At 42.3% G+C, this 18,396-nt stretch overlaps 2 protein-coding genes across 2 annotated transcripts; both read right to left on the bottom strand.

The window, feature by feature from the left end:
- LOC131881746 (uncharacterized) lies at positions 1-645 on the bottom strand. The gene has a single exon (XM_059228693.1). The coding sequence runs from the start codon at positions 580-582 to the stop codon at positions 37-39; it is 546 nt and encodes a 181-aa protein (XP_059084676.1). The 5' UTR covers positions 583-645; the 3' UTR covers positions 1-36.
- A 2,407-nt stretch (positions 646-3,052) lies between these two features.
- On the bottom strand, positions 3,053-3,867 carry LOC131882374 (uncharacterized). Its single transcript, XM_059229502.1, has one exon. It carries the CDS (start codon positions 3,803-3,805, stop codon positions 3,053-3,055), a length of 753 nt encoding a protein of 250 aa, XP_059085485.1. The 5' UTR covers positions 3,806-3,867.
- Between the last annotated feature and the right edge of the window lie 14,529 nt (positions 3,868-18,396).

Genomic DNA, 18,396 nt, shown 5'->3' with positions numbered 1-18,396 from the left:
TTCGTGTGATGCGCATTTATTCAAAATAACAAAGAATTAGCACAATTGGAAGATCTCATTGCAGAATCGATCGGGTTCAGCTTGAACCACAGCCACAAGTGAGTCGATGGCGCAAGGAGCCAAAGCATCCACAAAGTCTCCGCACACGGCAGCGTCGGGGCTGACCGAGGCATCCTCACAGAAAGCGGGGCCCTTCAAGTAGGCCAAGAGAGCGGCGGTCTGAGCATCTCCGGTAGCAACATTCAAAAGGTCGTCCAATCGAGCCTTGCAGGTGTCGCAATCCCAGGCCTTGGTGGCAATGCAGCTGGGGTCCAAAGCGGCGCAAGCAATATCGGCAATGTTGTCGCTAGCTTGGAGGGCATTCACAATGGCGGGCCACCAGGTGTCCACACCAGTGCCGCAGCCCTCGGGGTCATCCAGAGCAGGGCAGCAGGCATCCTTGACGATGGCGGCCTCCTCAGTGACCTCGCTGTTGGAGCCCAAGTAGTCCAAGATGGCATTGACACCCACCTTGCAGGTCTCGCAGTCGGCAGACACGGTGGCGGCGAGGGCCACGACGGCAATAAGGCTCAGGAATTTCATGATGGGGATGGGTCGCTCTCTTTTCTCCTTTCTGACAAGAGTGCACAAATGATGACTTTACGTTCGTTTTTATACTTGTTTATCAATTGAGAATATGGTCATCCATTATCAGGCGAACCTTATCTATGATTGGCAAATGTTGCTCTTGCATAAATGTAGAGGCAAAATTATGGATTCTGTCCGCAACTTAAGCAATTCCCGACTTGCCATGACATTATTTGTTATAACGCCCATGCTCCAACAGATCATCCAGTGCAATATGAACGTATCAGAGTAATAAAGTCAAATAAAAAATGACCAATTGATAAAATTAACTTGCACTGTAACGTGATAAGTATTATAAACACAATGTCAAATTGAGCAAGTCATTATGGTGTGCGAACTCTAAATATATAAACAGTAGACCAAACACTTGGACGTATAAACGACACAATACCTCCAAAATCAAGTGCAGAAAACAACACCTATGTTTGAAGCAATTGAATAATAAAAGAGCCCAAAAAGGAAGGGAAGATGAAAGATCTGGTACTTTTACGGAACTACTGAACACAGGTTTTTAAAGCGTACGCGTGAATCTGAAACCAAGAAAATACAGTTTTTATGCTACACAAGCTGGATCTCATAGAGTTGTTAACTAAAAGGCCATGATCTAACTTCTCAAAGGCCTTGGCAAAGTCGAGATAGAATCCATCGAATGACTCATGACTCTCAAGTCCCTCAATGACTTGCTCTACATGCTCAATCAGTTGAGTAAAGGTCCTAAAATGCGCTCTGAACCCATGCTGACTATGACTTACCTAAGCGGGTGTTCTCCAGGGTCCCATCTTAGGGTCTACCTTTTTTTATAATATGCGTTGCCCTGCTTCAAAAGCTTAGTATTACTGCCAGTCTCTCTTCTTATGCTGAAGATGCAAAGTTAGTTTCTGGTAGGAATGGCCAAGATTCCAGTAACCTTACAAAGGACCTAGAAAGAATCTACCCTTGGGTTACTGAGAGTAATATGGCCCCGACCGGAATGAAATTCCGCTCTATGACGTTTGGGTCAATTCCTTTAAATACTGCAGTCGTAGATAAAGGAGGTAATGATTTTGAGCAGGTCTCATCTATGAAAGATTTATGTGCAGTCCTCCAAAATAATGGACAGCTCGATGAGCATATCCAGTTGAAGCGGCGTAAATCTTTTCAAATGTGTGGTTGGATATATCGCATGTATAAGTCCAGAGACAGCATCACGATACTAGCTCTGTACAAGTCGATTATTCAGCCACATCTTGACTCCATTTGGGCTCCAATAAGTTCAGCAGGTTTGCAAAAGGTTGAACAAGTCCAAAGATGTCCAGTAATTAAAGAAGTTGGAACTGTGCAGTGTTCAGAGAAGGTAGGAAAGGGATGTGATATTGTATGTCTTCAAAAGCATTCATTAGCGTTGTCCCAACCCAGGTTTTAGGGCCAATTCTAGTGACCGTAGAGTACTGATGGGAAAAGGGCAACTAACAAGTTAACACAAACACCCAAGTTCTACTTGTTTACAAGCAAAGCTTGGCCAAGTTCTAGAACTTTGGTAAGCTTAACCCAAGCAGAGATTCGCTACTAAACTAGGGGGCCCATATAGTTAGCTCAGGAAAACCGCAAAGGTTTTTTTTTCATAGTTAAAGTCAGATGGCCGGAAACAAACCAAGCATGAACCAAAGCCACGTTGCAACCTCATTGTTGGTGCACATTACTGCTAGCCCTGACTCGAAGTTTACGCGGAGAGGTAAATATATGGATGAGAAAAGTGACGATTTTTTTCTCTTTTTTGTTTGGGGTCTTACATTTGCCCATCCGCTTTACAACTTCTTGGGAAACCTGACAAAAGTGTTCCTCTTTAGCTCAAAGTGCAAAAAAATAGCGTTCTATCAAATCAATACTAGTTCCCATCTCTAAAGGAGTTTTCTTTCAAATTGTGCAGATGAATTGGCCAAAGTCTGAATACCTCAAAGTTATCGGAAATGGCGATGACAAGGTTCTATTAGGCATAGATCAACATCATAAAAAATAGGAGTCTAGAGTTTGACAGGTCAATTGTAAGGTTTACTCCTTTGTTGGGCACTTAATCTTTTCCACACCTTCTGGTTTCAACAAGCATTTGCATTTGGATAGCATTTTTGTATGTTGTTTTGCATCATCGACAATTTTTAACACACTTTTATTTGCATAATTGGCCACGTATGAATACACTTTTTGCACATCCTTAGTAATTTGTAAAAACATTTATTTACCATGCCCCTTGTGCGGGCAAAACATGCCAGACTAAAAAACATGCCAAAATTGTTTTTTGCATGCCAGAGGGGTCCCAAATAGACCAGACATTCACTCTTTAGCATGCGAATATGCCACTGGCAGCCCTGATTACTATGCACATGACCATGGAAGAAGACGTAACAATAGACCTGTTCTCATACCGGGTTTTGCATGAGTTTTGAGGCCTTTAAAAAGACTTAAATGAGGCTGTAAGAACAACCACGTGGTTTGCTTCGACAAGGAGGGCTACAATCACCGCTACGTCACCAACACCAAGGATCCAGCCAGTGATATAATGATGGGCGCTCGTGGCCTCCATTGGGGACAAGATGCTTCCTATTTGGCTCCCATCAGGATACAGGCTGACGGCCGCTGATTTCTTGGAGGTCTTGACTAACAAAGTGCTCCCNATCTCATTGCAGAATCGATCGGGTTCAGCTTGAACCACAGCCACAAGTGAGTCGATGGCGCAAGGAGCCAAAGCATCCACAAAGTCTCCGCACACAGCAGCGTCGGGGCTGACCGAGGCATCTTCACAGAAAGCGGGGCCCTTCAAGTAGGCCAAGAGAGCGGCGGTCTGAGCATCTCCGGTAGCAACATTCAAAAGGTCGTCCAATCGAGCCTTGCAGGTGTCGCAATCCCAGGCCTTGGTGGCGATGCAGCTGGGGTCCAAAGCGGCACAAGCAATATCGGCAATGTTGTCGCTAGCTTGGAGGGCATTCACGATGGCGGGCCACCAGGTGTCCACACCAGTGCCGCAGCCCTCGGGGTCATCCAGAGCAGGGCAGCAGGCATCCTTGACGATGGCAGCCTCCTCAGTGACCTCGCTGTTTGAGCCCAAGTAGTCCAAGATGGCGTTGACACCCACCTTGCAGGTCTCGCAGTCTGCAGACACGGTGGCGGCGAGGGCCACGACGGCAACAAGGCTCAAGAATTTCATGATGGGGATGGGTCGCTCTCTTTTCTCCTTTCTGACAAGAGTGCACAAATTGATAGGTTCGTGTTCGCTTTTATACCTGTTTATCCATTGAGGATATAACGATCCCTTATCAGGCAATTATTTTTGCCAAATGCTGTTCTTGCATAAATCTAAAGGCACTGTAACTAATCCCGTCCGCATTTTAGTTGATCCCCGGCGTGACATGAGATTACGTGTTACAACGCCCAGGCCTCATTTGATTTCCAGTGCAATTTAACTTATCAGAGTTAATAAGTCGAATAAAAATGATCAAATAATCAAATTCACTTGCACTGCAACGTCATTAGTACTATTCAAAGGACAATGTGAAATCTGGCAAGTCATGTTACTGTGCGTACTTTGAATGTACATTCAACATGCTAAGTTCGTGGACATACGAACGACCAAGACCTTCTAGATCAAATAAAACATGAAAAACATAGAGGCATTGAGCATGATGCAGTACTCTCATTCATACACTTACCTTTTATGAAAAACACCTTGTTACGGAAGCAATTCCCGTTCCTTTTTACCTGTACAACCCTCTTCAATGGGCTGACCGTTACGTCAAATTTCATCTGAGCCGGCATTGGTCAAAGTTGACCTAAGATGGTCAACAACTGGCCATTAAACTTCAGTAAGTTATTGATAGTTGACAAATTCATTCGATAATGTATTGTGAACTTGATAGTTTAGAAACATTGTTTTGGCTCAATTGAAAATTAGTCATAAAAGCTCAGTGGTGTACAGAGTCTCAAATTTCACACTTACTGCTGATTAAAAAGCAATAGTAATTTAAAAAAATTGTGACTATAATATTTTCATTTTCTTAATCATTGGGCCACCTTTTTGACATTTGCCTGTTTTAAAGAAAATATATTTCCATATTTCACCAGAAGCAGTTGAATATTTTCAATATCTCTAATTATGACAGTTCTGATTTAGCAGTTAATAGTAATGCGCCACACAAATAACTGAATTGTTTTTTTTTCCAAGGAATCTAGTCCAATTTCTTAACCCATACTCTTTATCATCAAACTTGATGAGTGAGTTGTTCAAACAATGAACAATAAGCAACCTATATTGCATTGTTGTTGCAGCCTATCACCATATAGAACCATCAATAGGAGTAATAAGATTAAATGAATATCAAAATTAAATGAGGGGTACCAGAAAGCTTGGAAAGTAAAGGCAATAGTTAATTTCCAAGTAATCAATTATTATCAATCAAAAAGATCACCCTAGTTGGATGTGAGAATAATCAGGGTGATATTTTGAGGCTAGCCAATGGTTTCCCAACATGTCATTACTAATATTAGTGGCATATTCTTGGCATATGAAGTGTTCTTGCTTCTTCTCTGGCTTACTGCTTGGGGGTTGGGTCGGAATTTCGGTGTTTTCATACAGGTTAATAACAAAAGTTAGGAATTCTGATAAGTCTGTCATTGTTACATCCTGTCCTTGTTTCTCCATTTTCAAGACCTGCTCACTCCATCTCAGTCTCACATCGTTGGGCAGCTTCTTGGCAATTGGGTAAAGCAACATTGGTGCAAGCTCTTGAGTACTTTTATCAATCAGCTTGAAAAGGGGGTCATGCAGCTCTTAACGATCACCAGCAAGTCAACTAAATCGACATTTCTGTCCAGCAATTGATCTAGATCATCCAATATTTCTCTGATAAGTCTGCGAGGGATCCCATAGATATGATGCAAACTCCGTATAGCATCTTCATATGTACCATGGGCAGACGACAGTTGTAGGGCTCTTCCAGTTAAATGCCTTTTCAAATACGCAAGCTTGGTGGCTGAGTCCAGCTCCGGTCTCTCTTGATATACATCGCGAAAAGTCGGCCACCACTCATAGAATTGTCTTGCACTCTCTCCCTTGAAAGTTCCGACCTCTAGCACTGGTAGTGGATAAGATGACTGAGATCCGCTGGATCATGAAGCACACTTGTCACTCCTACCCCAACACACATCATCTTTCACGGGTGGTTTGAGCGGTCCTACGGAAACAAAGGCTTCCCTCGGTGTCCTGGATTCCACTTTACATAGGTTTGGATTCGTCCACATCTTTCTGGTTTTTATTGAAGTTCCACTTAGCGACGTGATGCCTTCAGTTAACGTTGTCGTTCTGGGGTTGGACACAACCATGTTTTCCTGAACTGTCTATATTTCTTTCTCTGGAATTCCTCACTAACACTCATGAGCCAATTTGAAATCTTGAGCACCGTTCTTTCGACTTATGGAAGTTTTGAATTGCTCTTAGCAAAAGAAAACCGTGTTGAATCTGGGCGAGCTATTCAGCCATCAGCTCCAACACAAGAAATAGCACCAAAAGAAGAACTAAGTAATTCTATGGCGCAAGTCTTCAATTGGCTTTCATAAAAAGTGCAACTCAAGGCACAAAATCAAATCTTGGGGAACCTGAAAATGAGTTCCCAGGAGGCGTGCAATCAGGGCACAGAATTGTATCGTGGGGAGTCTAAAACAAACAGTATGTGTGCACTCAGGGCACAGATATCTGTCTTGAAAGCTCTGAAATAAATTCTTATATTGCCCACGGGCAAAACAGTCAATCGTCTTGCGACACCAAAACAAAGTCTTTGTGAGTATTTTGGTGGGAGCCGTCAATCGGCTGTTACTTGGGTAAACACAACCCAACAAATACGACTGGGTCGCAAATTAAAATTTATTCACGGGAATCTTAAAGTCCCGGGTCGCGGCACCATAAAGATACCTATGTCTCTTTGTCGCGAGCCGGTTCCTCAATTTTCATCACTGAGTGTAAAATTCCACTACAAGACCGGGTCAAGGTATAAACATCACGGGAATCAAAGATTCCCGGGTAGCGGCACCATAACAATACCTATGTTCCGTCCTGACATTGATTCCCACACTGGACGGGATTTACATAGATAATTTTGACCCAAGCACTAGGTGAAAACCTTGATAGCTCTCTGAGATGGAGAGCACCTAGTACATGGGCTCCAATTTCTTAGACCTATCTTAAGGCCTCCGGTTATAACCCTAATCAAGGCATATGAGTAATAGTTCGAGTTTCCTTTACCAGGGCCTCAAACAATCATCAATTGACTAAGGATACAAATCGCTCTAGCTACCTCTACTCCCCACGGTCCCAGATCAATCTCGGTTGTCTGGCATAAACCTGAGCCAATCTTCAAGGCTAACTCTCCTGCAAAATGTGGTCACTATCCTAGTCTAAATGCGTCTATCAAAGTCGACCTCTACTCTAGAGTCTAACTACTGATTTCTGCCACAAGAGTGACGAACTTCAGATACAGTTGAACACAAATCACTTGCTACCTTTACTCCCTACGATGCCAGCACGATCTCGGTCGTCTGGAAAATCTTGGCTACTCTTCAAGGCAAAGTGTACAGTTCAATCTACTTTATTCATCACAAAAACACCGCCTATCAGCTGTCTTGCTCCGGTAGGAAAGTGGGGGAATTGTTGGGACGATGGGAAAGGGGATATTCACATATGAAACAATGGGTTAATCATTACTGCTCGATGTGTGGCGAGATAGTTCAATGGAGATCCTCGGATGACGTCCACTCGACGGGATTGAAGGTCCACTAACAGAGTGACGAAGTGCTGTACTCAGACTCGGCACTTCCCAGGTCCTCTTGCTCTTCTGCACGGCCTCCTGGGTTTCCTACTCCCATATGATGACGATCTCTGTCCTTTGAAACAGTTCCCACTTCTTGGCACCACAACAATGGCAAAATCCCAACATTTAGCGATGGCAGGTGGTTCCTCCTTGGAGAGGTTCAAACTCTGACTTCTCTCCTCGAGCTCCAAATTGAGACTTCTGTCCTCGATGAAGGGTGATGCGTGACTCCCTGATCGTCGGTCGGGGTTCGCCCCATTGTGATTCCTTGATGCCCCTTTTCCTTGCATTCATTGCACTGATTGGATTTTCATCATCGCTTTACTTGTCCTGGCTTGATGCACCTTTGTTGCAATGTCGGATGGGGCACTGTTTCTTCCCAGTGTGTTGAGGGTGGGGCAGAATTTCCAGTTTGACCGGTGATTTATTGTCCATTGATCCCCTCTTGTTTGTCAAGTGATCCAAGTTGGCAATTACGATGTTTTTCCCGGCAATGCAAGTTGGAGACGTCGGTTTTCACCCCTTTGTTGAACGCTTGTCCAACCCTGTTTCGTGCAAACAGTCTCTCTTTTGTACAAATATTCGAATGTGCACGGAACAGTCCCTATAGCATCTTTTTCAAATCAAATGACTGTCTCTATTTCCTCCTTTCAGTATTTCATTTGTTTATAACGAGTAACTTTACAACACACATTGCGAAATCTAAAAGGTAAGGGGCTAAGTTAATGTCCTGCTATTTTAGTCAGAGATACAGTCAGTTATCTACTCCATCAAACTGCTTGTGGGTGATGTTCACCCACAAGTATAAAACATGGCGCGGCCAATAGACTCTTGTCCTCTGTCTTGCATGGCTTTCCCTTTGTTGGGACTCGAGCTTGTGAAGCTCTTCTCTTAGGAGGATTGAGTGCGTGGGGCTCTCTTGTGGAGAGGATTGGAGCGTTTAGCTCTCCCCGTGGAGAGGATTGCAACGTGTGGCTTGTGACCCCAATGCTGGAACAGAGCCGAGTCCCTGCATTGGGAAAATCCAAGGACCCCTCGTACTAAGGACAACAGAACTTCAGATGGACCCGTGAGCCTCCTCGTGTGTTGAAGACGGACCCGTCAGCCTCCCCATGTATTGAGGACAGGTGTGTAGCCCTATGTTGCGACGGACCCAACCCTAGTGACCCGTGGGATGGCCCGGTATCCTTGTGTTGGGACAGACGGCCCTGCAATCCCAATGTTGGGACCCGGATGGACTCATGACCCCGGATGGACCCGTGACCCGGATGGACCCGTGACCCGGATGGACCCGTGACCCGGATGCCTCCTCCTCCGTTGATCACTCCTACTCATCCCCTGATTTTCTAGTCATGTGTAAAAAGCTTGTGCTAACCAGAAATGCAGTCAGTGTTCCGCGCACATATGGTATGGATGAATGATAGTTCATTCCTCGGTCACCAAAAACGGCATTCCCATGGTTATTTTGAGAATGAAAGATGAGTAAGAAATCTCATTGCCAAGAATTGATGTCATGAAGATGTGGGCCTTTGACGGCAAAAGACGACCGATTTCTTCTTGCATATTCAGTTGGGACGCATCTTCGGCCCAATGCCAACCCTTTGCCGTTCAGACCCAGTGGTGGTCAGATGTTGCCCACATGCCACGCCTTACAGATGAGGCACAAATAATCCGTTGTCGGCAATCAGATAAACCCATTGATGGCCAATGTGACTTGTCTGACGCAAGGAGGGAAACCCTGGACAGGGACGGCTACCCCTGGACGGCAATCTCCCTTTTCTGCATAACAGAGGAAGGCTGAATTCTCCTCAGCTCTGAGTGCTTGAAGTTCTTAACTAGCATACATCTAACTAACTTTAAAAGTTCTATGCTACAAGTTAACAATGAGTAATATCAAAAATGGCTATCTGATACGGCAATTCAATGCCTAATAAAGTGATTATTCCAACTATTTGTTACAAAAATGAACCATTTTCTGTAGGATAGCAACTTATTTACTCTTACTGGCAGGGTTACATTTAGCTGTCTTTCAATTTTTTCTGTGACAATCATGTTCAAAAATGAAAACTGTGTCACTATTAAACAATATAAATTTACCATTTGTACATGTTGATTTAGACCTTAAACAAGCTTTAACTTTAAAAATGAATTGGGAGAACATTCATTCATAGCCTTAGAACATGATTGTCAACCCTGGACATTATTGCAACCTTTTATCATAACATTACATTTATGAACATAATAGATGATGACAATGAAGCTAACATTTAGAAAACNTGAAGCTAAGAACAACTTTTTTGTTCTAAATATTCATGGTGCCTAACTTCATCCTGATCAACTATAAGCGTATCTCTTTTTCTTTGCACTTAGGTCTCAATACTTTTGCAAAACCCGGTAAGTATGCTCATCAAGTTTCAGAGAGATAATGCGTGACTTTATATTTTCCTTTATAATGAATGTTTTCTATGAATACGCATACCAAGTTCTTCAATAAATCTAAGTGATTACAGCACTGTCCGGACAAACATGAGACTATGATGAAATACGAACTATTGCTTTGCAATGAAATTTGAGTTGGTTATGCACAGCGTCCTTCAGCTAAAGATTCCTAGCTGTGAGGAAGCTGTTTCGACCAAAGTCAGTTGAACAACATTCTTATTTGTACGAAACGAACACGTGGCACCAAGTCAAATCATCCTTAAAAAAAAATTGGCCCAGGCTGCCTGACAAAACGCCTCTGGTAACATATGGGAGAGATTTAAAAAGTTGGGACGGTACAAAATTTTGCCTTGATAAATCGTAAATATTTTTAGTTGAAATTTATAAATGAAGAAGGTACGTTTCTCTTTTTAAGAATAACTATTTCTGAACAAGTTCAGTTTATGTAGAATGCTAAGCACATTCATAGACCGTGAATTGATCTGATGCCGGAAATCACACTGTCTATTGGAATTTGGAACTCCATGATATTGTTAGTAGGGCGAGGTTCTTTCAAACTACAATTGTTAAGTCTTACCAAGTTATGGGATATGCTTCTACTGTTTAAAGATTGGGCAGTTATGTCTCCAATATAAAGGAGGATCGAGATCATTGGCCATCCACCAAAGCAAGACTCCGTGAAGAGTTGGTGGGTAAGAACTAAGTCCAACTCAATTTTTCATTTGGCAAGGCCAAGTTTTTCAAATCCCTAAGTAGACCTAAAAAAGATTGCCTTTTTTGCCTTAATACTTTTGCTAGCATGCCCCCCAAAAGGTGTAAAAATACCAAGAAATAAGTTGTTGATTTGCAAAAATAGTTGTCATATTAGCAATTTGTCATGTCAAAAAAGTGGAAAAAATGGCTAGAAAATGGAAAATTGTAAATTTGGCCCGAATGGCCAAAAGGGCCATAAAGTTTTAAAAAAATATACTTTCATGCTTTTACTTTTTTTAAGTATATCAATCTGTTAGTCAATGCCACGACCCAAAATATTGCAAATTTGCTCAATACGGCAAGACAGCTCATATCATTGTGTTCCGTGCTCTATGAGTGCATCATCTTAATATGAAATGGATAAATGAAGTGCAAGATAAAATAGATCGCGGAACTGTTTTTTATTGAAATGTCCTAAGAAAATGTACGAGGTAGGCCATTTAAATCTGCTGCCAATTTGAAGCTCCATGGCCACGACTCGTGATTGGTTTGTCCATGAACAACTGGAATATGGACGGGGACGCTTGGTTTGGGAATTAGCTTTTCGCAATTGAGTTAACGCATTATGTTCTTCTTCAAATGAGAATGATCCCAGGCTACAACAATTACTCATTTCAATTTTCAGCTTGATCGAGCGACTGGATCAAAAGTTATGCCGTCTCAAAAGGCACTAACAAGCTTTTCAATGAATGAACGAACTAGCCTCTCGTAGTAATTGATTACCAGAAGAGGGTTAAGTCATTCATTCTGTGCTCTGCTATGTACTGCACTTTGAGAGGGCATAACTTTGGACCCAGTCGTTTGATTGAGCTGACATTTGAAATACGCCATCACAGGGATCTCGGGTCAGCCTTATTTGAAGAAGAATTTAATTCATTGACTCGAATTGGAGTTACTAATTTTCAACCTTACCATCCCCGTGCATACTCCAGTGGTTCATGGTTTGTCAAAGGCGAAAATGGCAATTTTTGGAAGTAAGATGTACTCCTGGTGTATCGAGTCTCAATTTGAAGCCACACTGAAAAGAAAAATGTCAAGATTTGTAACCTTATAAACATTCCTCATAGGATAATCAGGAGCATTAGAAAAACTTTGGTCTGGGACTCTGGGCAACGGAAACGTCTTTAAAAGGTCCCGAAAATAAAGCGATGGCTTTGACAAATGGGTTGATAACAATTCCAAGAATGTCTGCCGTGGCCGGTTCTCGGAAATGTAAAGACCCTTGTCAACAGTTCGTCTCACTGTTTGAGATTATTCTAGGTATCATTTCTATAAGATGGGAAAAGGCGATAGGAAAGGGCCAGTTTTTTGTCCAAAAGAAAAAAGGACTAGGCCCTTCAAGAGAACTGGCGCAAAATTGTTGAACAAGCTTAAGAACCCATTTCAACCCAACATGGTTGGGTCTTTTCCTACGAGAAAAACTTTGAACAGACAATAAGGGCTCTTATTCCCACGTCAGACAGCCCAGACAAAACGGGAGAACGCACGGTAGATTGCAAAATCAACTACTCGTGATGTGTCATGAAAGCGATTTCTCTTCCCGACATTATTTGACCTAGGTCACTAATTATACGAAAGATTTTGAAAGAAATAGCCATAAACAACACAAACGCATTAATAATTAAGTAAAGTGGAATCGGCTCAATCGGCCCTAATTTTGGTAGAGACTGACATTACATCTAAGGATAACCTGGGGGCGCTGAGCAGAACTTCAGTCTGGGTAGATCTGGATATGCGAACAACTATCAATCGGTGAGCGATGGTTAATCTCTCTTAATACCCGGTCCATTATTTCCAACTATGAAAAGATAGAATTGCTTCTTCGTCATCAAAGGCCTCAATTTTTGGTGTTACAAGAGCTATGGCAAGCTGACAGGATGCCCCTTTCTTTTGACAATTACCATCGGGAATCAAAGGCTCGAGTAGGGAAGAGGGTGGGTTGGGTTTGGGAGTTTTAATAAATAACCCTATTTCATACACTAGATTCGATGAGGTCTGTTTAATGTCAGATAGTTGCGAGATTCTTGGATAGTAAACACAGTTTTGTGTTTTATCTGTTTACATTCCACCTAATGCACCATTTCAAAACGTCATTGAAGAGTTAGACAAATCTATCACGACATGTGTCGACCATAGGAAAACTGTGTATGTTTGTGGAGACTTCAACGCAGAATTTTTAAAGTCAAATTCGAAACTCAAGAGCTTAACGATCTCATGCTATCGTTTCAATTGTCACCTTTGATTTCTGTACCTACCCGAATCACGCCTCAATCTTCCACGCAAATTGATAATAATTTTACGAACGCAAAAAATGACATCAAATGCGGAGTCCGACTTTGTGGCATCAGTGACCACCTTGGAACGTTTGTGTCTCTTGGAAAGCCTTCGACAGCTCAATTGAATCCCCCGTCAATTAAACGCCGAAACACTAGTTACAGAAACATTGAGAAACTTCGAAAACTATTGGCAGAGACTTGTTGGCACTTGCCATTACAAGATCCTGTTGTTGCTTTTAATAACTTTCAAGCCAAGTTTTCAGATGCTTTTGAAAGATCTTGTCCAATCATAACAAACCCAAGTAACATGAAGAAGAAGAACAGTAACCCTTGGATGACACCGGTCTTCTCAGGTCAAGATCAGTAAAGCAGAAGCTCTTTGTTGAATACCAAAAGCACCCTACGCCTTCAACCAAACTCGCCCTTCCAAGTTTTCGAACAAATACACTAAGACAATCAGAGCTGCTAAAGCCAAATATTGGCAAGATTACTTTGACTCTAATTGTAAAGATGTGAGGAAAGTTTTGCAGGGGGCAAAATGCCTCCTTGGGCGAAATTTTGTTAGAGATACGGAATAATTGCAAAGACCGAATAAAGATAAAGTTTGTATTAGGTAGATAGGTGGTATGGAAGGAGTCTTTATGGGAAGACGTACAGAAGCAGAATGAGCATGGCGTGGGCCAAGAAGAATGGAGAACAAAGACATACGATCAGAAAGGTGTAAGGATACATGTACGCAACCTATATCACACAATCATTCCAACCCCCCTAGATTTGGAGCACGAATAAACAAAAACAATCAAGTACGACAAATCTAAAACGGGTGTTGCGACATTGAGGTCCGTTGAGATCGAGTGCTTGGGAGGTCTCGAGTCATATTACCCGCAGGACGCGCCTATTCCTCCACGACTTCAAACCATTGTCAAAAAGAAGAAGGTAGCGACGTTCAAAACTTTTGAGAACGGTCGCCCTGTGAGAGGGCCAACCTTGTGATGCTGGGCAATGAACACGGACCTTTGAACCAATAGGAATAATGGTCCGAGGTTGAAGCACTGAATCCTGAGATCCAACTTTGACTGCAGCGATCAGCCGATTAGCCGAATTGTCACTGACTGATTCGATTTCCTTGGGAAGCGGAAAATTATCATCAATGATGGTGAGGGCCTTGCAAGCATTCAAGCCAAGGAAAGCGTCGTGTAACTCCGGGCAAACTACAATAGGAACGTTATGGGCAACCATACCATTAAGATCCAATGTGGCATAAAACATCCCCAGTTGCCGGATTACTTTCCCGTCAATGCTGACAACAGGTTCAGCCAATTTTGTCAGTGTAGTAATATCGTTCAAGCCGGATTGATGAAATATTGAGGAAGCCATGACTGAAATATCAGCCGGTATCAGCACAAAATCTAACTTGAATTGGCCTGCCTTTAGATCCTATTGGTGAGACCCGAACGTTGACTCGACTGGTAGTGGGACATGGCGACGGTGAGAAAGCAGCCCGTAGTTTCATGGAGCCGACTCGCGACTTTGACGGCGGAGAGACCCTGGTAGGAGGTCTGGATCGGCATACTTTGTCCAATGTCCTCTGTGGTGGCAAGATCGGCACCGACTACTCTTGCAGGACAAATCTCAATTGGATGGATTGGAAGGCCGCAAAACGTGCACAAAGAGTTTTATGCGACAGACTTCGCGATGAGTTTTTCCCATCTGAAGTCGATAATTCGACTTGGAACGGACGGCGTTGACGTGAGAGGAAACAGAAGACAAAGACATCTCCTTGGCACCCTGACGAGAGGTTTCCAACTCGAGAATATGATGACGAGCTTCTTCAAATGTCTTGGGATTGCGTCAGTCTTTGCGATTATTCCGTGGCTCCTCTTGGGAGCGTAGGTTCGAATCCTACCGACTGCGCCACGGAAATATCGCAAAGACCGAATAAAGATAAAGTTGTATTAGGTAGATAGGTGGTATGGAAGGAGGTCTTTATGGAAGACGTACAGAAGCAGAATGAGCATGGCGTGGGCCAAGAAGAATGGAGAACAAAGACATACGATCGGAAAGGTGTAAGGATACATGTACGCAACCTATATCACACAATCATTCCAAGATAGTGGTCCTTCACAACTCAACGTGGGTTCTGAGGTGATAACAGAAAAGGACATACTTGCCTCTTCCTTAAATGCTTACTTTTCGACAGTTGGAGGTTTGGTGGATGGACAATCTACTAATACGGCTGATAGCCTCCGTTACATGCCAACTCTACCCAACCAGAGGACTTATTATTTTAAGGTGGTTACTCGCATTTAAGATTTTGAACATGATTGAAAAATTGCAACTCAAATCAAGCTCCGGGCTTGACGGAATTTCCAACGTGGTCTTAAAGGGTGTGAAGGATGAAATTGCTGATCCGCTTGCCCACCTTGTTAATTTCTTTAACCACTGGCTACATTCCGCAGAGTTGGAAATGTGGAAAGGTCATTCCACTATATAAAGCTGGGAATCGCCAAGATATGGCAAACTACAGACCGATTTGTATTCACTCAACGATCTCTAAAATTCTGGAGAAAGTGGTGCACCAGCAGATATTCACGCCTTCTAACAAAGATCACATGACCACAAACTAATTGGGCTCCAATTAGTTCAGCAGGTTTGCAAAAGCTCGAACAGGTCCAAAGATTGTTTTTCTAGGAACATTGAGGATATGAGAGAGCTCTCGTATTGGGAGAGGTTGGAAAGGTTGGGATTGTATGTATTCAGAGAAGGTACGAAAGGTTGGGATTGTACAGTATTCAGAGAAGGTACTGTGGCTGTGGTCCAAGCTGAACCTGACCGATTCTGCAACGAGATCTTTCATTTGTGCTAATTCTTTGTAATTTCGAATAAAAGCAGAGTATTGGTCCGCAAAGAGAGGCCTGTAATGGGACCGTATTTGAACGTATATTGTCCAAAAAGACAACACGAAGGTTAAGATTCTATATAAAATACGGCCAAAGAGAAAGATATTTCATTCATCTCCATAACAGAAACTTGACTTCGGCCAGCAATCATAGATGAAGAACTGACCATAGTGGATGGACTTAACCTTGAAACGAACCACCTTAAAAGAACGAAAAAGATTATGTACAAAAGTCCTATGGAGCAGACTAAGAGGAAGGAGATAATTCCAATTTTATGCCGTGTTTGCAAATGACTTTGGACATTTCTCCCGAGTGCTCACACTTCGCCCAGTTCCTCTTTTTAACAACATCTTATGGTTGTGTGAAGTGCTTGTTTGGACTGATGTCGATGATTTGGGAGATAGATATTTTTCCCTTCGTTGGCAGTCCACATCTTTGAGAAGTTCCGTGTCTAATCTACTCTTGAATCTTTAAGTCTTATATGGCACTGAACGGATTGATTCCGTAGAAATAAGAAATCTGCCGACGTAAGAGGGCACGGTGTTCAAAAAGCCTATCAAGTCTCCAGAGAAATTCCCCCAAACACAAACTGGCATTTTTCTACCTCAAAAAGTCATAGGGAACAACTTTAATTTTTTGCTCTTTATGGAATTCTGTCCACATAAAAATATTACATGCCTAAATATTATTAAAAAACTAAAATTTTCAAAAACCTATCTATTGTTAATTAATCTCCTCTGTTGAGTAATATCAAAAATGGCTATCTGATACGGCAATTCAATGCCTAATAAAGTGATTATTCCAACTATTTGTTACAAAAATGAACCATTTTCTGTAGGATAGCAACTTATTTACTCTTACTGGCAGGGTTACATTTAGCTGTCTTTCAATTTTTTCTGTGACAATCATGTTCAAAAATGAAAACTGTGTCACTATTAAACAATATAAATTTACCATTTGTACATGTTGATTTAGACCTTAAACAAGCTTTAACTTTAAAAATGAATTGGGAGAACATTCATTCATAGCCTTAGAACATGATTGTCAACCCTGGACATTATTGCAACCTTTTATCATAACATTACATTTATGAACATAATAGATGATGACAATGAAGCTAACATTTAGAAAACACAAAAAAGTGTTTTTTTTTTCCTCAATTCTAAGTTATGACCAATGTCCTTATTAAAGGTTTCTATTTCCAGTAAAAAGGCGTTGTTAGGGCAAAAAGATCGGCAAAAGCAATTTTATACTCACCTGGGTTTATTTTGATTAGCTCAATTTCAAAGGAATAACTTAATTTGCACTTTGATGTCCTTTCACTGATGTTTTCACTTTGGTGTTTGCAAATTATTGTGGTTCTACTCTCCAAAACACAATACATAGAATAGTACATACAGTTGGAGCTCCTGGATTGGATCTGTCAGGCCTGAGTAGCAATTCGAACATTTAGGCAAGCGCTGGTACCAGCAAACAAACTTGCCTGCCCATGCCAGTGATGCAAAATTGGCGTTTCAAACTGTTTTTATCGAAGCTGACAAACGTGTTTGAAGCCCCAACCTTGCATCACTGACATTGGTACCAGCAAACAAACGAACCTGCCAGAGCGTGCCAAAACGTCCCCATTGCGACCTGGACATGGTCCTTCAACACTGATTATTGAACACAATGGCCGCAAATGCACCTAAGAACTTGGGTTACTAATCATTCAAAGTTCTTTATGACAGAATGTTCCGACCAATGAAAGCTATAATTGTTGTTTTATCTAGTAGCGTGGATTGTAAAGTTGGGAAGCAACCTGCATGGCTTTCAAATGTCAAACTTGACTCCAAGTCTGGTGAAGAACTGGAACAGTGGGAGCCATCACCTCAATCACCCTGGCAACACCGTTCTGATGAGATTAGTCATCAATTTGTAAGCTGAGCAGCCCAAACAAACCGAACAAAGTTCATCATTTCTGAATGTCACTTTGGCCCCCAATTGATCTGTCTTGGGAGGCCTTCATACTTGATATCCGGGGTAGATGACACTCCACCAGTGTCAGAAATCAGTTAGGTCTTTCTTGGAGGTACACGGCTTTTGAAATCTCCGAACAGTATCATTTTTTACGCGAAATCCCCACTTACAATGACGATATTCCTCACGCCATTAGTTTGAGGAGTTTGTTGATCGAGTCAAAAGTCGGCCTCTCGGTGTTCTGGCGGGAAACATTTGAAAAAGAGTAATCCGTCCGCGTTAGCCCAGCTGTCCCTGGAAAAGCCTTTAAGCTACCAATCAATGTCCAAGGCAGGGACAGCTGGGCTAACGCGGACGAAATACTCTTTTTCAAATCTTTCCCGCCAAAACACCAACGGATTGGCAATTAGAAATATCGGCTCTGTGACCATGGTGTATTGATTTTAGGAGACCCTTGGGTTCAGGTATCTACAATTATGTCCCCAGACTTGGTCAGATGGCATGGTCTCAATACTAGTGATGACATCAAATAAATTTTCAAAATCAGAATCACCAGAGAGCTCGGAAACTCAAAGCACTGTCGTTTCCAACGTACCCTAAGAGGTTAGGTTTGAC

The sequence above is a fragment of the Tigriopus californicus genome, chromosome 6 (genome assembly GCF_007210705.1).
Source record: "Tigriopus californicus strain San Diego chromosome 6, Tcal_SD_v2.1, whole genome shotgun sequence".
NCBI lineage: Eukaryota > Metazoa > Arthropoda > Copepoda > Harpacticoida > Harpacticidae > Tigriopus > Tigriopus californicus.
The sequence above is the reverse complement of the archived record's forward strand: the minus strand, read 5'-3'. Positions and strand labels throughout refer to the sequence as shown.

Coding starts and splice junctions, on each gene's coding strand:
- LOC131881746 (XM_059228693.1), bottom strand. CDS start 582: ATGAAATTCCTGAGCCTTATTGCCGTCGTGGCCCTCGCCGCCACCGTG.